Source organism: Tasmannia lanceolata, unplaced genomic scaffold (assembly GCF_043159265.1).
Source record: "Tasmannia lanceolata isolate RefF3 unplaced genomic scaffold, GAP_Taslan_0.1 ptg000013l, whole genome shotgun sequence".
In the NCBI taxonomy this organism is placed as follows: Eukaryota; Viridiplantae; Streptophyta; class Magnoliopsida; order Canellales; family Winteraceae; genus Tasmannia; species Tasmannia lanceolata.
The window spans coordinates 45,665,284-45,691,002 of record NW_027518690.1 but is presented as its reverse complement, the minus strand read 5'-3'; the positions used below and the strand labels follow the sequence as shown (position 1 = coordinate 45,691,002).

At 40.1% G+C, this 25,719-nt stretch overlaps 1 protein-coding gene across 2 annotated transcripts; it reads left to right on the top strand.

The window, feature by feature from the left end:
• The first annotated feature begins 5,653 nt into the window (after window positions 1-5,653).
• Window positions 5,654-24,773, top strand: LOC143890279 (E3 ubiquitin-protein ligase GW2-like). 2 transcript variants are annotated; one of them, XM_077394910.1, is made up of 10 exons: window positions 5,654-5,922; window positions 6,094-6,628; window positions 7,341-7,392; window positions 7,492-7,537; window positions 7,670-7,751; window positions 7,869-8,028; window positions 8,120-8,222; window positions 14,278-14,344; window positions 23,243-23,792; window positions 24,634-24,773. In XM_077394910.1, the coding sequence occupies exons 2-9, from the start codon at window positions 6,437-6,439 to the stop codon at window positions 23,777-23,779; spliced, it is 1,239 nt and encodes a 412-aa protein (XP_077251025.1). In that variant the 5' UTR covers window positions 5,654-5,922; window positions 6,094-6,436; the 3' UTR covers window positions 23,780-23,792; window positions 24,634-24,773. The 2 variants fall into 2 exon arrangements, with proteins under 2 accessions (XP_077251025.1, XP_077251024.1); XM_077394909.1 differs by lacking the exon at window positions 24,634-24,773 and having other exon boundaries at window positions 23,243-24,131.
• Window positions 24,774-25,719: the final 946 nt, after the last annotated feature.

Genomic DNA, 25,719 nt, shown 5'->3' with positions numbered 1-25,719 from the left:
CAGTAATAAATGATAAATCGACCCCTTAATATCTTAAATCGACCCATGTTTCTTCTCTCTCCCCTCTCTCTGCAAGCACTGCCCTACATGGGGTCGATTTATCACTGCCCTTTTATTGGCTGTTGCAATTCTCAAAACAACTGCTAACATTTTGTATGGGATTTATATTTAGCACTGAACGAGTTCTTTTGGTTTTTTTTTCACGGGGGATGTTGATCAGCATTTTAATGAAAATTTATCGAGAGGAATGATAAAGTGAAGGACACCCTTTCAAGAGTCCGGCAACAAGGGTGTGTAGGCCCATTGGAACCATGTCACTCGCCGCAGAGAGAGACAACCGTACCTGGAATAGTAATAATAATAATAAAACCCATCTCATAAAAAAGGCAGTGATAAATCGACTCTCTCTCTCTCTCTCCTCCCTCTCTAAGCATAGGCGGGGGCAGGGGCGGGGGGCGGGGCGCATGGAAAACGATCAAAGTACCTCCATCTCATTAAATGACCAAAGTACCCATGTCTCATAAAGTGACCAAAATACCTCCAATTCTAACGAGGCCAGGGTGAATGAAAGACGAGGGTATTTTGGTCAGTTTCACGAGACATGGGAATTTTGACCATTTTTTATATACGTGGTATTTGGTCAACTTTCTACTGGCCATTTCCTATGAGAGTATTATTTTGGTCATCTACACGAGGTATGGGTGTTTTGGTCATTTACATGATGTATGAGTATATTGGTTATTTTATGATATTGTGTTATTTTAGTCCTTTTAAGGTGATATAAGATCATTTTTATAGGGAGATGATATTTTCACCCCCTCTACCGTACGCATTCGCTCCCCTGATACGTGAACAACGGGCAACTTTAACACTTTTGATGTCAAAACATGCTAAAAGAAGGGGGGAATGTGTGCTGCAGGGATTGGGGGTGAAAATATCATCACCCTTTTTATAAAGTAGGTGTTTTGGTTATTTTTAACAGGCAGAGATATTTTGGTTATTTTCTATATGGGAATTGCTAGCGTCCATCACAAAAGGCATTTCGCACATGGTCTGTCCAATGTCATAACAACGAGCCTGTGTGGCTCCTCTAACATGCGATGGACCATGTGTGAAATGCCATTTGCCATAGATGCTAGCAAATCTCTCTCTCTCTCTCTCTCTCTATATATATATATATATATATATATATATATATATATATATATATATATATATATATGAGGAAAAGGAGTGTGCGGTCGAGCACACCTAAGCTTAGGTGCGGTCGAGGGCCCAAACACATGGGTCCCACATTTTTTGTGTTGATCAAAACCATTCATTTGCAAGGCCCCATCATAGATAGGGTGTGTACAAAAAATCATGTCCATTGGATCATCCTAACCCCTCCAAAAGTGGAGGGCAAAAATGGGCAGATTTGTGGCAAACGGTGTCTGTCCATTTTGACCTCTACAAATGGATAGGTTAGGATGATCTTATGGAGCTGATTTTTTGTACATACTCCATCTATGTAAGGGCCTTTCAAATGAATGCTTTGGATCATCCTAACAAAGTAGGCTTAGGTGCGGTCGAGGGCCCAACCACATGGGTCCCACATTTTTTGTGCTGATCAAAACCGTTCATTTGCAAGGTCTCATCATAGATAGAGTGTGTACAAAAAATCAGGTCCATTGGATCATCCTAACCCCTCCAAAAGTGGAGGGAAAAAATGGACAGATTTGTGGCAAGCGGTGTCTGTCCATTTTGCCCTCCACTTTTGGATGGGTTAGGATGATCCTATGGAGCTGATTTTTTGTACATACCCCATCTATGTAAGGGCCTTTTAAATGAATGCTTTGGATCATCCTAACAAAGTGGGCCCACATGAGTTTGGCGCCCTTGACCGCACCTAAGCTTGGTGCGGTCGAGGGCCTAAACACATGGGTCCCACACTTTTTGTAGTGATCAAAACCATTCATTTGCAAGGCCCTATCATAGATAGGGTGTGTACAAAAAATCAGCTCCATTGGATCATCCTAACCCCTCCAAAAGTGGAGGGAAAAAATGGGCAGATTTGTGGCAAACGGTGTATGTCCATTTTGTAAATGAATGCTTTGGGCCATCCTAACAATGTGGGCCCACATGAGTTTTTGGCCCTCGACCGCACCTAAGCTCGGTGCGGTCGACCGCACAATCTTATTCCTCTATATATATCGAGGGCCTCAAACTCATGTGGGCCCACTTTGTTAGGTTGATCCAAAGCATTCATTTGAAAGGCCCTTACATAGATGGGGTATGTACAAAAAATCAGCTCCATAGGATCATCTTAACCCATCTGTTTGTGGAGGTCAAAATGGACAGACATCGTTTGCCACAAATCTGTTCATTTTTGCCCTCCACTTTTGAAGGGGTTAGGATGATCCAATGGATCTGATTTTTTGTACACATGCTATCTATAATGGGGCCTTGTAAATGAATGGTTTTGATCAGCAAAAAAAATGTGGGATCCATGTGTTTGGGCCCTCGACCGCACCTAAGCTTAGGTGAGCTCAACCGCACACTCCTTTTCCTCATATATATATATATATATAGAGAAAACGGTTCCTACACATATGTGTAGATAAGTTATCTACACACTAGCTTAAAATACAGTGGGGGCCACATTATTTGGGTGATCCAAACCATTCATTTTTAAGGCCCTCACATAGATAGGGTGTCCACAAAAAATCAGATCCAGAGGATCATCCTAACCATTCGAACTATGGAGGCAAAAAATGGGCTAATTTGTGAAGGTTTAAAGACATCCATTTTACCTCCACAAATCGTAGGGTTGGGATGATCCTATGGATCTGATTTTTTGTAGACACCCTATCTATGTGAGGGCCTTTAAAATGGATGGCTTGGATCACCCAAACAATGTGGGCCCCCACTGTATTTTAAGCTAGTGTGTAGAGAACTCTCTACACATATGTGTAGGAACCGTTTTCTCATATATATATATATATATATATATATATCTGTGTGTGTATGTGTGTGTGTGTGGATGTTTTGATCATCTTAGATAATATATATGGAATACGGCGTTGTAGCATATGTTCCTTCTTTTATAGCCTGTTTGGATTGTATGAAAAAACATGTTCCGAAAAAATTCCTTTTGAAATTTTTTTGTTTCCACAGTTTAGAGGCAAATGGTATAGTTATGGATTATTTAGAGGGACATTATTATAAATTGAAGGTCCATATAAATCAAACTTGAATGATTGTGCTTCAAGCTAATTTTTTTCTTCACATGTAATCAAATAATAGAAAATAGGAAGATCTTTTGCGAACTTATTGTAAAAATAATCAGTTTTGGCTTCTCATGCAATAGCTGGTCTGAGAAATGCCTTACGGGAAGTATGCTGCGGATAAGTTATCAGCTGCAGCTGCTAGCTAATCAGTTGTATGGGAAGTCCCCCACGGCAGAACCAATCGACAAGCGAAGCTCCTTGAAACGGAGCCCTCAAAGCCTTCCTTTTCTATGCCAAAGTGATAGTAGCTGTAGCATACACCGGTAATGTGTGGAAGAGGGTAAGCTTTCTATGTGGATAGAGGACGTATCAACACCTTTTGCCAATCTCATCTACTGAAAAAGGGGGCTCTCTTCCGGTGGTATGGTAGTTGTTCTATCAATAACTCTCGCCAATTGTGCCAGTGAGCACTTGATGCAAATAAGATGCGATGGGTGTATCCAATTCAGACTGATAACCTAAATAACGTCGATTTCCATTTTGCTGGGAATGAAGGACGACCAAACATCTCTTCATCAAGACTATTAAGTACCACAAAGCGTCCACTAGTCACCCCATAATCGGAAGAGTGGGGCAAGGCGCTCAGGTACTTCCCTCTGTATTTAAGCTTATAACCACCCCATATAGTGCAGGGATGGAGTAACAAGAAACTAAAGGCAAATCCCTTATATTAAAATTTTCTCAAAAACTAAGTACTGTTATTATTCTCAAAAGTTAAATAGTATTTATTTAAGTGAAGAGTAAGAATTTGGGTTTCTATATGGGTACGCACTTGATAGTAAAGATTACAGTTGGTCCACACGAATGGATGATCTAAACCATTCGTTTTTACTCCTCTGCTATGCCTTGGATGACCCAAACCTTAGAAGAGAAAAGTGTATCTACTCGATCGACTAGATAACTTATCTACTCCGTCAGTTTAAAATACAGTGGGGGCCCACATTGTTTGGATGATGCACGCCATTCATTTGAAAGGCCGTGCCAAAAAAAATCAGCTCTATAGGATCATCCCAACCCCTCGATTTTTAGAGGTTAAAATGGACAGGTATAAACCTTCACAAATCTGTCCATTTTTACCTCCACAGTTCCAAGGGTTAGGATGATCTTATGGAGAGGTGATTGGCACATCCTATGTATGTGAGGGCGTATCAAATGAATGGTTAAGATCATCCAAAAAATCCCTTTAAAAAATAAAATAAAAAAATCATCCAAACAATGTGGGCCCACTGTGTTTCCGGAGTAGATAAGTTTACCTACTAGGTCAAGTAGATAACTTTACTCACCTAAAAAATAGTAGGGAAAATTACATTTACACCCCCTCCTGACATATCCACTTCCACCCCAATTGTTTAAAACGTGACAAATACACCCCCGTAGTTTCAATTTGTTTAAGGTTTGCCCCCTCAGCTGAAAGGTTCGTCCATAGATTGAAGGGTTAGGATGATCCGATGGAGCTGATATTTTGGGCACACCCTATCTATATCAGGACCCATCAAATGAACGCTTTGGATCATCCAAATAATGTGGGCCCATACCCGAATCCAAACACTACCAAAAAATCATCCAAATAATGTGGGCCCACATTGTTTGGATGATCCAAAGAATGTGGGCCCACATTGTTTGGATGATCCAAAGCGTTCATTTGATGGGCCCTGACATAGATAGGGTGTGCCCAAAAAATCAGCTCCATCGGATCATCCTAACCCTTCAATCTATGGACGAACCTTCAGCTGAGGGGGCCTACCTTAAACAAATTGAAACTACGGGGTGTATTTGTCACGTTTTAAACTATAGGTAGGGGTGGCTAGAACCGAACCGGAACCGAAGAACCGAACTTTGAATATATATATATATATATATATATATATATATATATATATATATAATATTTTTATATTTCTATTATAGATATACTTAATAATATAAATTACTTATAATATTAATAAGTAATAGTTAATACTATTCTTATAATAAGAAAGTAACTTATATTATAACTTTAATTAAAAGTTTTATAAATTATAATTAATAATTAATAATTAGTCATTAGAACCGAAGAACCGGATCGGACCGAACCCTTTTTTTTTTCGGTCCGGTCCTACTTTGTAATACGGTTCGGTTCGGTTCTTACGGTTCATAGAACCGAGAACCGAGAACTGAAAAAAAAGGAACCGAGAACCGAACCGGTTGGCCACCCCTAACTATAGGGGTGGAAGTGGATGTGTCAGAAACTAGAGGGGGGAGTAAATGTAATTTTCCCAAAATAGTAAGATGAGAGAGGGTATTATCGTAATTAATGCGCATACGGGGCACTTTTTTTAGCCGTTTCTTTTGCCGGCTCTACCCTTACTGTACTGCTTCTGTGCTCTCTTTTGAGCCTCATCCCCTTTCCACTCTTTTTTTTTTAAAAGTCCGCGCTAGAGGTGAGGAGTAAGAGAAACACTACGTAGAGAGAGAGAGAGAGAGAGAGAACCAAAAAAGAAAAGAAAAAACCCTAATCTCGTTCCTGTTCTGAAACTTTCTGCTCTCTCTTCTGGTTTTGTCGGCAAATCTGTCGATCTCTCTAATCATTTCCTATAATCTCGTGTTCCGAATCGTACGGAACGTCATGGATCTCTGATTTTGTCCGAAACCCTAACCCTCATCCTAAAAAAAGGTACGGCCTCGGATATTCTCTATCGAGATCTCAGAAGAATTAGGGTTTTCATGTTTTTAACTTTTCTTTTGATTTTTTGGGTTCTTTTTCATGGTCAAGGTTGTGATTTTTGAGAGGGATCGCTGTTTTCAGATGCTGCTTATGAAAATTTTTTTTTCCGTCGATTTGCAGATTTTCAGTTATTCATGGAAGTGAAGGGAGGTTTAGTGAAGGATTTTGGTGTGTATTCAGAGAGGAATTAGGGTTTCTTTCTTTCTTTCTTTTTTTTTACTGGTGAAATTTGGTTAGAGATATCTATATCTGATTTGGTTTCAGTGGTTCTGAGGAGTCTCTTAGATTGTAACCCTAGAATTGAAGCATAGATTAATTTAATGTGTTTCTAAGATTTGAGACACCGTTAAATATCTTGTTCTCTTTTTTGGTTTCTATTGTGGAGTTTTGGTTGGAGAGATGGTGTTTGTGTTTGAAATTGGGATTTGAAGAATAAAGAAAGTGAAAGAGATATAGGTAGGTGATGGGGAATAAGTTGAGTAGAAGACGGCAGGTAGTCGATGATAAGTATACGCGTCCTCAGGGGTTGTATCATCACAGGGATGTGGATCATAAGAAGCTTAGAAAGCTCATTTTAGATTCCAAGCTGGCTCCTTGCTACCCAGGAGATGAAGACTGTACCGTTGATCACGAGGAATGCCCCATTTGCTTTCTGGTAAGTGAATTCGTTATCTCAGCCCCTGTTCGTTTAAGATTATAACAACTGATTGTGAGCACCAAACCAATTATGGGACTCCAATAATCAGTTTGACAATCACAATCGGTTGTTGTAATCTTAAATGAACAGGGCCTTAGTTTTCTTTTTGTTTCTCTGTCTCTTTTTATTTCCCTTATCCTGTTCTTGCTATGATTTGTTGTTTTTAAGATCTTTATGTGCTTGGCTTTGATTGCTTTATTTGGGGCATAATTATATGTTGTAATTGCTTGACTTAAGGAGTATTTATGTGGAGTTAATTAGGGTAGAAATAGTATAAAGAAAGGCTTGATTGTTAGAGAAGAAACATAGAAAATTATCAATATCAGTTGAGAGTTTGTGTTTCCTCGAATTTACCCGTCTTCTTCTTCTTCTTCTATTCTTTTTCGATTTATGTCTTTATTATCACTATGTAGAAAAGTGCTTTATCAGATTCGTCTGTAGTTTTCTATGTGGGTCAAGTTTTCCAAAGGTTTTGTTTGGTTCTTTAAGTTCAAATTAGGGCATGTGTCTATGCAAGCGTTTCTTTTCTTTTATTTTCTTTATTCTTTGAGATATAAAATCTCGTGTCCATTTTTCTTGAGGACGCAAGTATTGAGAAGTATTGTCTTTCCCTGTGAGTTTTTTCTAATACTTTATCTAAATAACTCTGATGCCCGTTCTCTTCTTTTAGTACTATCCCAGTCTCAATCGTTCAAGATGTTGCATGAAAGGCATATGTACAGGTATACTTTTCATTTTTTCTTCAGCATCCTGACTACCATATGTATTCAGAAAATGTCTTTTCATGTGTTAATGTTCTTTAACACGGTGCTCCATGACAGAGTGCTTTCTCCAGATGAAGCCGCCCCATTCTACACGTCCTACACAGTATCCTTTCTCTTTTGGTGAATTTAAATCCATTATCTAGTAAATACTAATGTGTTGTCTTGTAACTACGTATGTACTATCGTAGCTATTCTGTTCGTGTATTTTGTCCTCGATTTACCTTAGCATTCTAAGGTGTCCATTTTGCAAAACTTCAAATTATGCTGTGGAATATCGTGGGGTGAAGACAAAAGAGGAAAAGGGCATGGAACAAATTGTAAGATGTGCTTTTAATAAATGGTCATTTCCATTATTGGGAAATGTGAAAATGTTTCATTGGTGTCAGGGCAGGTCATGGAGTTCTAGAATTTACGTATATTTCTGCTCTGTGCAGGAAGAACAAAGAGTTATTGAGGCAAAAATCAGGATGAGGCTGCAGGAGCGTCAAGATGAAGAAGAAAGAATGCTAAAAAGACAGGAGATAAGCTCTTCGAGCAGAATTGTAACTCCAGGGGAAGTCGAATACCAGGATATATCAAGTAGCTCACTTGCAGGTTGTTGCTACTCTAACCCTTCAAAATTTTCATATGTTTTAATAACTTTTTATTGTTATTTTTCTGATGGTATGGTGTAATTGTTTTACAGTGCCATCATTTAACTTCCATTCACAAGGTGACGGGATCATTCCTTCACAAGACTTGTGTGCTGTGCCGGCAATTAGACACCCTTCACAATTGAGGCAGAACAGGTTTACAGTGATCCGACTGTGTTGATTTCTATTTTTTATTTGTTAACAAATTGTTATGCAGTTTCTTTTGTAGCTTCTTTTGCATGAATGTTCATTTAATTGTGGCAACAAATTTCCAGTCGTCTGGAATATATATTTAAGCCTTATGTATGATGTTTGCTAGATCTCTAAACTCTGGAGGGATTGGAGATCTGTCATCGCAGAGATGCTTAGGTGTTAGAGGATGAGGTTTAGGGTGCAGATTCATTTTCTTTGGCTTGGTGATTCCCCCCCCCCCCCCCCCCCCCCACACACACACACACAACTTGTTTAAGTGGGCGCAAAGTTTCGAAGCTATGTTGCATGTGTACGGGGTATGAGTGTTGTTGGATTTGGAAAATTTAAAAAATTAGGCTTTGTGGCTTCATCAATATTGAATTAGTAAATTTACATTTATAACAGATAATCTATTGGGATTTTTGATACATCAATATAATGTTTTATTTCGATATAATGAACTTACTCTTGAGACGGATAAAACTCCAAACATGAGTAATTGTAAAATTGAGATATATTATAGCAAAAACAAAAATGATAAAAGAGATCTAGAAGTGTTGCAAAGAATCTTGAAGTATTATAATCTGACACGTGTCCAACACGGGTACTTTTTCCATTTGGAAGAATCAATGTATCACAATTTCAAAGTGTTTAAGATGTACTCCTTGAATGCCTGAGGGCTCACAAAGGAGTCTCGGCTGACATGGAAACTTTAAAGTCAACTGCCTCGGGGGATCCTTAATTGTACAACATGAGAAGAGCATCCCAGGTTTCAAGTAGAAAAATACAGAACGGTGTTCTTATCTATGCTAGTCATTGAATTTGTAAACAGCATAAACTCAGTGTATTACTTTTGCCGGTGGTAATCAATGCTTCTGATGAAGGTCAAGATCTGTGTTTTTGAAGGCCTAAAGAACTTGCTATCCCACTTGATGGAAATCAAAGTAGAGAGAAGTGATGAAGAGATTACTTACAAGGACTCAAACAGGATGAGAATTGGCAGAGAGCTTTCAGAATAACAGTAACAAACATGGAAATCAGTTTGCACTTTCATCTTATGTAGTCGGTATCTCGATGTAAATCTTAGTTGTTCGCAATTTTGCAATCAGTATTGATGTAAATCTTAGTTGTTCGAAATTTTGTAGTCAGTACCTACTTCATCATGATGATGATGGGAATCACTAAGAAGCAAATTTTGCCTACTGACATCACTTCTTGAAAGGGAGTCCACATTTGAATTTGCCCCACTTTTTACATGGATGAGCAAAATTGGAGGTATTGTCTGTCCCATGAAGGAGATTCTCTACTATCTTCCAAGGAATATTGTTCTACATTTGAATCAATTTTAGTTGCATTCAAGGAATCTCCTACTATGAAATTGCCTGGAAGTGATGCCCCCAGTAACTTGTAATGCAATCCAAGCATTCACAAATTAGATCCGTTGAACTTAAAGGAGTGATAATGGGGACAAGTTCAATTGGGAAGCTAGCATAAGTTTCCTAACAATTTAAACAAACCATGACAACCTTTTATGACAAGATCATGCATTGAAATTTATAACTATTGAGTTCAAACATCCATGACAAAATGTTTGGAGGCTGGGAAACGGTGGGCCACATATTCATTCATTGCTGGGTGGCTAGAGATGTGTGGGGTAGGGTATTATCCAGGTTTGAATTTCATCAGTATTTCCTACCAAACTTTTAGAACTTCTTGAAAGGTAGCCTACTGCCCCATGGAAAAAAGGGGAAAATTCTTTGGAATCTTTCTCTATTAGCAATAATATGGATGTTGTGGAAAGAACGAAATGCACGTATATTTAAGGGATATAAAAAAGGGCATTTCCTATATAATAGGTCCATTGCCTTGACAATTGCATGGGTGAGAACTCTCCCTACTTTTAGATTTGTATCTGCCTACGATTTATCGTATGGATGACTGGGGATTTGCCATGATGCTGTTCAGGTACAAGAGATCATTGAAGAATGGGTTCCCCCCTCTCAGGGTCTATTAAAGTTGAACTTTGATCGGTCCAGCATGGGGAACTCAGAGCCAGTGAGCATTGGAAGGGGTGCTAAGGGATGAGCTTGGGTCAGTGAGGTGGGCATTCATGGGCCCTATTGGTGTTGCAGATGCTAATGAAGCTGAAGTGCATACCGTCCATCAAGAAATAAAGCTACTTGAAAATGTTGATCTAAACAAAGTGGTGCTAGAGGGCGATTCCCTTAGGGTGCGTTTGGATCGCCGGAATTGGAATTAGGAATTGGGATCTAATTCTAAATCAAGCGATACCAGTGTTTGGTTGTATTTAGGGAATGGAATAGTTCATTCTGAGCAGAATGTACAACGGAATAAATGGCGTCATTTGTTACCCCCTGTGGGAGGTGGTATTCTGATTCCTAGAATCAGAGTTAAACGGCTTGTCACATGATAAAGTTGTTTTACCGACTTCAGCTTTTCATCTTTTTAACTAGTGCAAAAGAAGAGATTGAAGATGTATGGATCTCCAATGTCTGCAATTTTTGGTTAGGTTACCGAAGAGATTCAACTTGTTTTTTTTCTCAGATCTCATTTTAATTTATGAAATGTATTTTCGTTTATATTGAAGAAATAAAAGGGAAAACTCTTCCTGAACATGTTAGGTGGGAAGTTTGGGCTGATTTAGGGCTTTTTTTTTTTATGATTGAATGGGTGTTTCCAAGGATATGGATAATACCAGTGGAGATTTTTTATAGGTATTTAGTTGGCATTATCAGACGAGATTCCTGTTTATTTTTCTTTAATTACTAAAACAAATGAAGAAGGATGAGGCCTCAGTTTGTTTTATTTAGAGATTCAATCAAGGGCAAATGGGTTTGTTCTTGCCGAGTAACCCTTTTCCTTTGAGATGAACAATGTCTCTTGTTGTAGGCACTGTTTTCTTTGGGGAAAACCAGTAAAGGACAAAATGTGCCATTGAAGAGCAGAGAAGATGCCCTATTATTTTACTAGCCATTCCCAAATCGACCCAGAGAAGCCTGAGAAGGCATCCCTAGAAGAGAGTTCCTTCCTCTTTTTTTTTTATCATTTGCTCGTTTTCTTTTCCTGCTCTTCGCATTCCTAACCAACTCGTTCTTGCTGGATGCTTTTTCTTCTCCAAAGTATTATTATGCTCATTTGGTTCTTATAATCTCTTCTTTTCGTGTGGAGCTCTTTGACACTTCCTTCTGCCATAATTGGAGGCATTCTCTGTCCCATGATGGAGATTCTCGATATTTTTCGGTCTGACTCGGTCCTTTTTCTATTATATAAAATCTTCACCATTGAAAGAAAAACATCAATGAGAAAGTAATCTATTCCATTAAAGTGCATCATGGTGATTCCGTAACTACTAAAGCAAATTATAAAGACAAATCAGCTCAAGTAGGGTGCAAATATCTAAAGCTAGAAAACAAATATGAAAAATAACATATCAATTCCTAAAGTAGGCCCAAAAGGTCTCAATGAGGCTGATTTATGGTTTCAGTCTTTCAGACAATGGGTAAGCAGGTGGGGTTTTGATGGGGATATAGGGCTGGATTCGAAGGTGAAAAGGTGGAGTGTTTAGGGTACTTTATAGGAGGTAAGAAAGGGGAAAAGAGATAAGAAGTGGGAAGAAAACAAAGGGATAAAGGCTGGTGAGGCAAAGGAGAAAGAAAAGAGGGGAAAGTAGAAGGGCGAAAAAGGGGGAGAAGGAAAAGTAGAGAGGAGAGAGAGAGACGTGGGTGAAGGGAAGAAATAAAAAAAGGGAAAGGAAAAAGGTGGAGGAGGTTAAAGGCCGCGGACGTGGGTCACAATTTGGTGCACCTGGACCCAACCCGTACAGGCCGGGTGGACCCGTGGATCACCCGTTTTTGTTTTAAGAAATTTTGCTGTTTTTTTTTTTTTTTATATGTTTTTGCCAAATCCCTGTACAGACCTTTACAAACCATGCTAGTAACGAATCACTTTTGAAGATTCCCTACTTTGAAGAATCTCCATCCCAATTTAATACTTAGAGAATTATCCAAAATCCCAATTTAAAACAGATCCGAGGGTTAAAAACCCTAATCCTATTAAACTGAAAATACTAATGATGTGCCCCAAATATCTACAGATCCGAGGGAGAGGAGCGTGGGTGCGTGGGTGAAGGTGATTGCCACAAATATTGATTTCCAAATAATGTCTGCAGAACAGATTTTTTTCACTGTTGTAGCTGATTTGGAAATCCAAGTATCTGATCCAGTTCCAAATCTCAACTCCAAATGTGAGAAATCCAAATCCAAATCCAAATTTGGATACCCACAAGATTTAGATTTGGATTTCTTACATTTGCAGTTGAGATTTGGAACTGGATCAGATCCTTAGATTTCCAAATCAGCTACAACAATGAAAAAAAATCCGATTTTCAAATCTGTTCTGCAAGACATTATTTGTGGCAATTAACTTCACCCTCGCTGCTCCTCGACCTTGTTGCAGCAGCCTGACGTCCCTCCCTCTCTCCCGACACGAGCATCAGGGATGATTGATGCATTTTGTATCCAAAACTCAAATCCAAATACAAAACCATGAGGTATCCAAACGTGACCTAAAAGAAAACGAGACCGAGAAGGTCCTTGGAATTACAAGAGAGATGAGTGCCTATGAACCAAATAAAATTACATGAATTCAAAACATCTAAAGAGGAAGAAAATTGAAGAGCTCAACTCTCTCCATAGGAACTCCTTCTCTAGCAAGATTGTCGGCCTCACCATTCGCTGACCGCCTTATATGGTTGAAGGAAATCGAAGCGGAACCAATTCTATCTTGAATCTCATCAAATAGTGCATCAAATCTCCAAGGAACCGTATGTGAGTCCCTAAGCCATCTAATGACATTGAGGGAGTCCCCTTCGACCATCACCCTGTTTAGATCTTCATTTTGAAGCAACTTGATTCATTGGTAAACGGCTTGAACCTTCGCTTCATTGTAATCCGCTACACCTATAGGACCACTAAATGCCATATCATAACCCCATCCGCGTTCCTTAGCAAACCTCCAATACCTGAGGTAACCGGGTTCCCCAAACTGGATTTATCAAAATTCTATTTGAGAATTACTTGAGAAGGCGGAGACCAAACTTGGGTTACTTTAGGATCATTACTCGTTGCGCAGCATATCTCTTTCCAACCGTGCCACAAATCGTATGCCTATACAAATCTAAAACATTCTAAAGTTTTCACCCAAGATATAGTTAAAGCAATCATCTTGTTGAATAGAAATTGGGCTCCCTTGAAAATCCAAGCATGCTTATTAATAACCATTTCCTTATCCTTTTATTTCATTTCTGTTTGCTTGATAGTAAATAAGTGCAAACAGCTGCAGTGCTTATTAGCTCATTAAATGGTGTATTAATGTTACACTTCTAGCTGTTGGACTTGCGCACTTATCCAAACTGAGTTACTTCACTGTGTCTGATACTCAGATTTGTATCAACCTATTAACATGGTCCTGTTGTTCTAACTTCTCCCGTTCTTGATTTAATCATCAATTTTTCATCAAACAAGCTTTGTAAGAAATGCTAAAATATCCGTGCATTTTTTTCCTTACAATTTGTTTAAGATTTCTGGTCTGATAACTCTGCCATGGTGGTGAAGTTTTGTATGACAATGATGTTGAAATGCAGCTCCAGTTGTGCTATGAAGTTAGTTTAGCCATTCTATCGTAAACTTACTTGCAAATGTGTAATCACACTCCTGTTCTTGTAGTTCATTCTGGTTCTTAATGTAATTATTGTATTTTTGCTAGACACTCTCTTAAGAAAAGGTTACAGCCTTGCAGGTGCTTTTGTTCCGCTGTGTGTGTGTGTATAAAATGTGCATTCCAGCACAGTGGTGCAGTGTGATTTTCTGAGCACAACTTCAGTTATTATGTTTTTTAAACTTTTGTGTTTACAGCCGACTTGTGCATTTGATATTGTTTACATGCTTTGAGTTGGTTAGTATCTTGTGAGCACTGTGCTAAAATTTGACTATGAATTCAGGGAGGACGGATTTGACCTGGATCTGGAGGAGATAATGATGATGGAAGCAATCTGGCGTTCTATTCAGGTGATAGTCCTAACGGATGAAATCTGAATTTTTATTTGAACTATACCGAGGAAAGGGAGTTTGAGCACTCCATGCTAACGTATAATCTTTTTGAATCATTGTTATGTCACTCCATGCTAACGTATAATCTTCTTGAATCATTGTTATGTCACGCCATGGTAACGTATAATCATCTTGAATCGTTGTTATGTCACTCCATGCTAACGTACAATCTTCTTGAATCATTGTTATGTCAGGCTGTCATGGAATAAAGAATTCAAAACATGAAGGGCTTTATTCTGTTTCTAGTGTATTATGGGAATGCTTTGTTGAGTCCAATAAAAGTAACTATAACACTTGTTCTTGAGATCTACTCTTGCAATCTGAATGTAAAAAGGCGAAACCATACTTAACAAGATGAGAAACGAATTCAGGAATCAAAATGTGAAACACGGGAAACACAGTGAAAAAAAATTAGAGGGTAAATGAGAAACAGGAAAGCAATAGTAAATCATATGAGAAACTCACTGAGAAACATCTTAGGAAACACGTTAGCAACGTTTCAAAGATGATAGAGAAACATCAAGGGAAATACATATACACATATGAAATACAAGAAAAACACAAAATATGTATTTTTGTAGATTTCGAATTTATTTATTTCAAATTTCTAGCTTTTATGCATAAATACATGCAATTATAATTTGCATATTTTTTTATTTAAATTAGAGGCATACATAAATAAGTTATATATGCTTTTTACAAATTTTATTTTTAGCATAGTTTTTTATTTATTATCTTTTACTATTGTAGAGTGTAGAACTGTAGATGCTATTATTTTCCTTTTTGATATGTATTCCACAATTTTTTGTGTGATTTCTGCAAAATGTTTTCTGCGATTGTCACAAATCTTTCAGATAAGTTTCTCTTATGTTTCCCACGCATTTCCCATATGTTTCCTATGCATTTCGGAAATGGTATCCCTATTTTTTCATGTTTTGGAAATACGTTTATGGGGAAACGTGTTTCCCTCCTACCGAAGGCTTGTCCGAAAACTATGAGTGAAACTAGAAATTAACAATTCAAAATGTGTGTGCAAGGCTATCCAATCAAACATCACCTGTATCAACTGCATGCAGAGCCTATAATATCATTAATTAAGTCATTAATGAATATAAAATAATTCTCCATAAAGTTGTCATTCATAATAGTTCACCAAGGATAAATAAAGTTAACATTAAAACTCTCACAACTGTCTTAATGAAATAAATTATTCTGACAGATGTCCTATTGGGTAAGTCCTCATTCACGCCCAGAATCCTGTGATGCACTCCAATTCGATACTCGGAATTTGAAAAACATAAGATAATAGCAGAGTGACCTTAACGCTCAACAAGTAACCACTTTACTTGAGTAGGCAGATCATGTGCATCAAACATGATAGAACATTCTAAACGTGCAAAATAATTTACCATGAGACAAGAGAAGAGTATTTGAACAGATATCTTGAAGATATACTGAACACAGTAACAAATTTTCATGCGGAATCACGCAACAAATTACTTGTGAACATTCACTTGTGCCCAATCACTTGTACCCAATAGCCTAGACCACGACCGATGCCACAACCCCACTGACAGGTAAAGATGATCGCTCTTACGTGGTCCCGTGCTAGTGTCAAGCCCCAACGGGCAGGTGTGTTGGTTTCTTGTTTAGTTCCCATGTCCAGCCCCATAGGCAAGTAGGAAGACGAACTAAAACAAGCGCGCATAATAGTCATATATAAGTGTCACCTCCCCACAAGTAGTTACATGTCTGATCCAACGAGACCACGTGCCAATGTCCAGCATCAATTGGAAGGTGTGGGACCTGGAAGGCCCGGAAGGCGAACCTGCAAAACGGCAGAGGCCTTGTGACGGTCGACTGTCTGTCGCCCACGGTCAACCGTCCGAGGTACTGTTTGCAACAGTATCTTGGACGGACGATTGCTAGCTCACGGTCCTCCGTCCAAGGTACTATTGCAAACAATATTGTTGGATGGATGACTGTCCGATCCACGATCGACTTTACTGGAAACTTCCGATTTTTCCCTTCTTGCACGATTTTTCTCCTAAAACCCAACTTTCAGTTTGGAAAACACCCTAGAGCTCTGATTTTGACACTCGCCTTCATGGAGTTGGCCCAAGCGAATCTTGTCAAAATCTTTGCAATGAAAGGATCCCCTGAGCCCGAGCAAGTCGTCGGAATCTCATCGGGCAACGCTTCAATACTCAAAACTTAAATTGCCTATTCTACATACAATTGATGAGGTTAATCAAACATCAAGGATTGAATCCAACTCCTTACCTCAAAATTGGTTCTCCTATGCTTAGAAATCTCCTCCGGCCGTCACTCTCTCCTCTTACTAGGTTAGTGGTGCAACTGGAGTTGGGCTCAACCCGAATATGACAGGTTCAACCCAATTTAATTTCGGGTTGGGATGACATTTTCTGGGGTTGGGTTGAGTTAGAGTTGAGAAAAGCCAACCCCATTTAATTTCGGGTTGGGTTAGGGTTGAGGCCTTGGCAACCCGACCCGAACCCGACCTCCGGCTTCTAATTTTATCTTGATATTCTCTGGGTTATGTTTTTTTCTTTTAGGCCCTAGGTGAACCTGAACCTAACCCGATTTTTGGAAAACAAGTTTGATGGGTTGGGTTAGGGTTGATCATCCTCGACCCGAGGCTCGGGTTGGGTCGGGTTAGGGTTGAGGAAATGCTAGCTCGGTCGTGCTAGGGTTGGTCTCAACCCGATCCAACTCGACCTGAGTTGCACCCCTACCTCTTATAGGGTTTCCTCTGGAAAAACACAACCACTCATGAGAATTTATGAATATCTATATTAGCTGAAACCCTAGATCCAGATAAATTGACGAAATTACCCTTCTAAATTCCTGGGATTCCAATTACGATCCTAGAGATAAATTTCTCAAACATGCCCCCAGTTATAATACGGTCTAGGGCGTTTCAATCCTTGATTATGTGGAGTTGTACTCATGTTGAAGTGCTTGATATCCCTGCGAAGGAATTGCTCAACTTTATGGATGGGTTGCATCCATGGGTTGAGCAAGAATTAAAGAGGTGTCTACAAGACCTTGCCTTGGCCATGGCTGCAGTCAAAAAGCTGGCAGCAGTGTTTCAAAATGTGGATGCGGAAGAATTAAAGAGGTGTCTACAAGACCTTGCCTTGGCCATGGCTGCAGTCAAAAAGCTGGCAGCAGTGTTTCAAAATGTGGATGCGGGTCATAACACGGCTAAAGAAAATCCTAGTCAACTCGTCAAGACGTGATCGAGTAGTCAGTTGATGCAGCTGAGTACTCCATGGATGTAGTCATAACTCAGGAGAATCAAAAAGGAGTTTTTATTGACTTTGTAAGGCAAAACGTGGAATGCGGCCAAGGCGAAAGGGAGTTGACTAGGGGGAGTCCACGATGACATGAGAGAATTTTCAAACTATGACCGGTGTAGTTCAAGAAGACCGATTCTTCTAAAGTCCACGTCTTCCAGGAGTGGCCAAGGCAAAGGTGGAGGGAGAAAAGGATATGGGTAAGGAAGGCACAGACAAACAATCCCCCACACAAGTCTAACAAAGACAACTGATAGGAGGATGGAGGCAAGTTTATGCCATGTGAACTTAGTTGCTTCATAGCCACGGGGCCACACCATGTAAGGGTTGCTCAAAGAAGAAAGCCCTCAATGCTCTCATAGCCAAGTCAGTGGAAGAGGACCCTGTTAAGGAAACATGTGGGATCATTACAGCAGTTAAGTGCCATATTTAACTCAGTAGAAGAACCAAAGGGTTTAGCGAAAGGACTCATGTATGTCCAAGTTGACATCAATGGGAAGACCACGCAGCAACGGTTGATACAGGTGCCACCCACAACTTTTTCTCAGTAGGGAAAGGCCAAGCGTCCTTACTTGAAGCGTATGAAGGCATCTGTGTGGCTCAAGCCCATCAGTTAGAAAGCCAAATCAGTCTAGAGTGTGGCTCATTGGGTGGAGCTGCACATGGGAGGATGGAAGGGGAAAGTGGACTTGACTGTTGCTCTCATTTATGACTTTCAAGTGGTATTGGGAGTGGATTTTCTAAGGCAAGTGAATGTGTTCCCATACCCCACATATATTGTTATGCATAGAGGAGAAGTCTCCATGCATGGTCCATACAACTCTCAAGGGGATAAAGTGAACAATGCTATGTTCTTAGCCATGCAGCTTGGGAAAAGGGTTCAAGAAGTGTGAAATCAGTTATACCTTGGCCTTGCTGCCATGATGGGGGCTGAAGAAGGGCAGGGTACCAAGAGGGAGGTGCTACTAGAGGTGAAAGCTATCTTTGAAGATTCAAAGATGTAATGCATGCAGATTTGCCTATAAAGATTCTATCAAGGAGTAGGGGTGCAACTTGGGTCGGGCTCAACCTGAACCCAACCCGAATTTTTCTTGGGTTGGGTTTGCGAATCCTCGGGTCGGGTTGGGTTCGGTCTGGAAACTCGTAACCCGGAAAAGTTTGGGTCAGGTTAGGGTTGAGCGTGAGGCAACCCGACCCAACGTGTAACCCGAAATTCTTTATTATTTTTTAATATTTTAATATTCTAAAAGAATACAGTAACTTCCTGTCTTTCTTTTCTTTTGGCGCTTTCTCATGCTGGTTATTAAATGTCTTTGCCTTTGCGCTCATTTTCAATAATGAAATGACAGAACCCTCTTTCCAATGCACCTCTTCCCAATGCACATGAAATTCCTCTCTCTCTCTCTCTCTCTCTCTCTCTCTCTCTCACCTAAACCCTAATTTGTCTAAGAGTCGGCTCTACCCCAATCGTCTGAAAAGTTTGCAACTCCCCGGCCGCTTTCTCCCTCTGTAAATCCGATGAATCTCCCTTGTAAAACAATGGCAAAAGAATCCCTAACTCCCGCCTCTCTCCCGCCTCTCTATCTAGTTATCTAGAAAGTCTCCATGAATCCCTATAAATTCCCGATCGAGAAGAAGAATGAGACTTGGTGTGGAAGAAATTCATGTTTCATGGGAGAAGAGGACTGGATGGAGAAGAAAGGTATGAGTTTTCCTTCTATTTTTTTATTTTATTTCTGTTTTCCTTCTTCATGCCTTCTTCTTTTCCTGCATTTTTTTCAAGAAAAAATGAAAATCGCACTCCCCTTCTTCTCGGGTTAGGGTTAGGGTAGGCCGCCCTCGAGTTGAGGCCCTGGTCGGGTTAAGGTTGAAGGAATCGACCCTCGGGTTGGCCTCAACCCGACCCGAGTTGCACCCCTACCAAGGAGGGAAGTAGATCACAAGATTGTCTATAAAGATTCCACCAAGGGGGGAAGTAGATCGCAAGATTGAACTAATATTTTGGTACCCCAAGCAAATACCAGATGGCCCCACCCGAGTTGGGAGGAATTGAAGAAACAACTAAGGGAGTTGTTGGATGCTGGATACATCCTACCTTCAAAGGCCCCATATGAAGCACCACGATTGTTACAAAAGAAGAATGATGACTCATTTCGATTATGCATTGATTGCCGAGCGTTGAATAAAGTGACAATAAAAAACAAGTATCTAATTTCCTTGATTGCTGATCTTTTCGATCAACTAGGGAACACTTGTTATTTCTCTAAGTTGGACTTGCAGTAAGGCTACCATCAGGTGCGGATTGCCAAAGGTGATAAGGAAAAGACTACATGTCTTAGTCGCTATGGAGAATTCAAATTCTTGGTAATGCCTTTCGGCCTCACCAATGCTCCAACAAAATTTGCACTCATGAACAAATTGTTCCACCCTTATCTGGACCGATTATAGTCGTCTATCTCTATGACATTGTAGTCTACAACAAAACTATTGGATTCTTCACTTGGATCACTTGTTTGAAGGTCTTCAAGTTACTAAGGGGCATTGAGCTGTACCCGAAGAAGTAAATATGCTTATTTGTGCAGCAAGAAGTATTGTTGCTGGTACACAAGATTAGTAGAGGGACTCTTCATATGGGTGACGCCAAGGTTCATTCCATCAAGGATTGGGAGCCCCCTACTAAGGTCACCAAGTTGAGATCCTTTCTTTGCTTTGTGTACTACTACAAGCAATTCATCAAGGGCCATTCAGGTCGACCTGCACCTCTTACCACCGTCCTGAATAAGAATATGGTTTGGCAATGAGGTGGGGAACAACAACGTGCCTTTGACGATTTGAAGCAATCGTAATGGAAGAACCAATTTTGAGCTTGCTAGAACCCATGCAAGCCATAAGGGGTGCACATCGATGCATCTGATTTTTCCATTTGATCGAGGAAGGAGTAGAAAAGGATCCTATCGCAAAGAGCCTACTGTACACTAAGGGAAGACACCTATCTGTGCCCAAGTGGGATAATTTGAGGAAGAAGTTGATCCATGGTTCCCAATGGCTAGGGCATTCAGGGCAGAAGCGAACGAGGGCTCTGTTGGAGGTGGCCTACTTTTGGCCGCAAATGCGGGATGATATAGAAGCCTATGTTCGGAGATGTCTTGTCTGCCAACAAGACAAGGTAGAGCAACAACATCCCATAGGACTCTTGGAGCCACTCTCTATCCCACAAGGCTCATGGGAGAGTGTATCCAGAAACTTCATCACATGCTTGCCAAAATTGAGGGATTTGGATCTTTCATGGTGGTGGTGGATCGATTCTCTGAGTATGTGACTTTCATTGCTACTTTACAAGATTGCACTGCAGATGAGGCCGCCTAGCTCTTCGCCCAGCTCTTCCTAATGAACATACTGAAGTATTGTGGAGTGCCTCGAACCATAGTGAGTGATCGAGATCCCCGACTCATTGGCAGGTTTTGGACGGAGTGGTTCAAGTTGCTAGGCTGAGACATCTATTTCTCCATAAGATTCCAACCACAACCGATGGACAGATGTTCCATATCAATGTGCTTCTTGAGCTCTACTTGAGGCACTTTGTCAGACAACCAGTGTGACTGGCCCAAGCTGCTAGATGTGGCCCAATCCACATAGAACTTACAGAGGAGTGAGCCAACCCAACATAGCCCCTTTGAGCTTTCTACAGGGAGACAACTACTTCCCCCTCTCATTGTCTTAGTTGGGTACACGGGCAAAAGCTTGGTTGCCTAAGAATTTGTAAATAATGACAAGACCAATATAGTCCAAAGCTACCTAAATAAAGCTGTCAGACGCATGACGTCGGCAGACAAAAAGAGATGGCCGATGGTATACAAAGTGGGTGACCTAGTACTTAGTGAATCTCCTATCTTAACACTTTAAAACATTCAAAAAGGTGCATAAGAGTTTGGTGCGAAAGTATGGAGGCCCCTTCAAGGTCCTAAAGAGGGTTGGCAAAGTCTCTTACAAGCTGGAGTTGCCACCTAAACTCAAATGTACCACAATGAAGATGCGGCAAGGACATCGCCATTTTAGGTGGGGGTTGTCACAAACTAAGAGAAATTTTCCCAAGTTCACCTACACTCTCCACTTTGTGCTAGAGGTTCATTAGAAACCTCTAGAATAACGTAGAGAATTCTAGAACCTTGTAGACATGCGCAAAAGTGTAGACACGTCTAGAAGTAGATATTTTGAGGAATGTAAATATCTTAGAAGAGGGTTATATATTTTACAGGGAATGTACTTGTAAAATTCTTAGAATTCTCTAAGAGAAAGAAGTGTGTTGAAAGGGGTCTGGAAAGTTACCCCTTATTTGTGGATCACCTTGGAAAGTTGTAATCATTCTCCACGTTATGGATCAGTAGTTGGATAGAAGGCTGACTTGTGCTAAACGTTGGGGTGCTAAGTGCAAGTGCCACGCGGTTTTAGCTAACGCAATTGCGAAGCCCATGACATTAGGCATATGAGTTTATTCAATTCTTGACTCATTGCAAAACTTAAACCATTTTGCAAGCACCTTATAAGAGTAGCTATTTGGATTTAACTCTTTATTGATCAGCTGTTATATGTCTCTTTGCTGATTAACATCTATTCTTATCGTTCTGTGTCTTGAATTTGTAAGTTTGGCCTGTAGCAGATTGTGAGCATAACTCGACTCTCAACTCAACAAAGCCTTTGTCCCAAACTAGTTGGGGTCGGAGCAGATCGTGATCATGATTTCATTAAAAACACTGAAAGTTAATGAATCGAGACGATTCAAACTCCTGGATGCATTATATAAACAGATTTATCGTTGAGTCCTGCTTTGATACTGGTTTGACTAGCAAATTTTACCCGACTCCGTTATTTAATTGTTTTTAACTTCCAAATTAGTTATTATTTTCCTTTTAAAGAAAGGTGGAAAGACAACAGAAAATGCCCCCCACTCTATTATCGGGAATAACCCTTGTTTTGAAAGCATTAAGTGCCTTACCAGTTTTGAGAAAATAATGAAGCTCCCTAATCGACATTGTGAGACCCTATTCGTGGTTGCTTAGGGGAGACCTAGCTACATGATATATGCATCTGTAGTCAGAAAATGGCTAGCAGGCCCAATGAAAACATGTTTGTGTATACTATCATGGGAGGTTTCCAATTTGGGACCACTGCTAGTTAGATATGTAAATGAAGTCATTAGTTTCTTTTTGGTTGTTCTGGCCTCGATTGAATTGGTCAACTGCAACCATCTTTGTACTTCTCACCTGGTGGTTTAGTCTTAGTACCAGAGATTTTTTTCTCACAGTAAATTTCAAACTAGTGCCCATTGTTTTATCAAGTATTGGCATTCCGTAGCTTGTAGCTTGGCCTAGGAAAGCTGGGCTTTCTAATGAATTTATGCCAACTTGTAAAATTGTTGTCATTTTTTATCATTCTTGCTCTTTAATATTATTCCTGGAGAAATTGAGTAAATTTATCCTTATGTTTTTACTCCTTTCTGATTATCTGGGCTTTCTGATCTAAAATTCTTTTTGAACAGGAGCATGGCACTCCTAGAAATATTGCTCATGGGGATGCAGCTCCATCAGAAACATCCGGCTTAGAAAATGACTATATCACTCCGGCCATAACGCCAGCCGAGTCTTCCCCTTCCGGTGGGCTTGCTTGCGCTATCGCTACCCTGGCTGAGCGTCAACACATCGAAGGGGACTCCTCCACTGCTTCTTCTAATGTCCCAGTGTATGGGGAGGAGAGAGTTGGAGAGAATTATCCAGCCGAGAACTGGATCGAGGTCTCACCAGACAGTGGAAGATCAGTAACGAGGGAAGAAGGGGAGTGGGCCATGGATCAGGGATCTGAAGTGGCAGAGGCGGGGACCAGCTATGCCAGTTCAGATGTCACTGTGGAGACAGGGACTATGATGCTCAATGATGGTGGTGGGGACCATTTTCAGCCCACTGCTCCCGCGGGCCCCATTCTGCCTGAGAGTTTCGAGGAGCAGATGATGCTGGCCATGGCTGTTTCGCTAGCGGAGGCTCGTGCGAGGCCGACCCCACAAGGACTGGCCTGGCTTTAGCACACTTTGGCAGGTTAGTAATAACGCAGTTGCTTCATTTTCTTCATCTTTTGTTGTGGTTTCTATAGTCCCTGTTCCTTTGTTTTTGTTGTTGTTATTTGTTCCTATAGTCCTTGTTCTTTTGTTGTTATTCCTTTTTGTCCATCCCTTTTTTTATCTTTTTCAGTTTTCCATATACACATGTAAAAAAAGGCAAAAAAAAAGTTAAGGAAAATAGAACATGGATGTTAGAGTTTGATAGGTGGATAGGGGAATGGAATTTGAAATAATTGTAGGGTTACCTTCTGCTCTTGAACTTCACATAACAGGTCATATCTATTTTAGGGATGAAGGTAATAATGTTGTATTCAAATAGAGGTGTAATTGGCAGAAATGCTTTCCATATCACTACATATCCGTCGAAAAACAGAAAATTCACCTTTCCACGGTTTCGAGAGGAACACTGCATGGTTATAGTTTATTTAGAGAGATAATAGTAAATTGAAGGCCCCTCTAAGTAAAATTTGAACCGCAGCTGGTTCAACTTGTGTTTTTTTTTTTTCATGTGTAACAAAAGGACTTGAAAAACCGGAAACTTTGGAAAAGTTTTTCCTTTCCAAACCTCCCAGAAAATTTCTGCAATCCAAACAGGGCTGAAGGTAGGTGGTTGGTTTGGCAAGCTAAATCTTCAACCAGCATATTTTCTCTCCCTGACCGTAGATTGTCAATCTTTTATGTTTTTAACTGTCCATCTGGAGGTCATTGCACGGTTGAGATCACATATTATTGCTGTCCCTTGTTCGGTGATTGAGAAGATTTACAACCTAAATTTACTTGGAAAATGCTAAAAAGTCCCTTTTCTGCGCTTCCTGAAGGACACTTACTGGGCTCCACTTCGCGGGTGCAATTTGGGTACGGTCGGATTGTGAACACGTTGATCAGATGATCCCAGGCCCTTGATCTATCATATTTAGGGTTCTGCCAAGGAAAGCAGTTGATTTTCCCTTTTGAGTTTAACATCTGAGGTTAATTGGCCCTATATGAATTAAACATGACAAATGGCTTTCTGTGAAATTGCCTAGCAAATCCCCTCACTTGTGAGTAGAGAACAACCACCTCCAATGAATTAAATGAATAAGACAAAATCTGCTAAAAAGTGAGCCTGTATGGCTGTTCTCTTCTGCGAAAGTGAGCTGCAACTGGCTTTATGCGAAATTGCCTAACAAATCCGTAAGTATTTTCTACATTTTGCATGTAACTCTGTTAACGTTCTTGTAAAACGTAGGACATATATTTTGTTTTCTTAAATCAGTTAATTATGCTAATGGGAACTGATGGATCAATTTATTTGGACGATGGATTGGTACGACATGTGTCAATCGAAGGGGCCCGCAGATTAATGAGTCTCGTTTAGGGTTGGTGGATAGATTGTAGGATGGTGGGGGTGACAGATGAGTGAGCATATCTCCACGGTTGCATTCTTCACATGCAGTGTCTTGAGCTTAGCTGCTCCTTTTCACATGCATTGTCATGGCCTCCATGCTTTTCATTCAAGTTTGCTGAAAACAAATGTCCATTAATGAGTCTTCTTATTCAACCATATGAAGCCCGCGTATCTTCTTGCAGATTTCTACTAATTTTCTTATGGGAGACATAAAAAAATTGATTAGGTATTGTTAGATGATGAGAAATTGAAGTAGGTGGATTGTAAAATCCTAAATTTTACGAGAAAACCTGGATTTTATAAGCTAAAGCCTAGATTTTACAGGCTAAAACTTGGATTTTGTAAGCTAAAACCTAGATTTTACAATCCTGATAATGTACGTTCCAGGTTTTAGCTTCTACGGTTCAGGTTTTAGCTTGCAACATCAAGGATTCTCCTATATTATAAAATCCTTGTATCCAAACAGCCCCTTTGGGTTTCGGATCTAAGGATTCTTAATGAGGATGTCTAGGGCGGG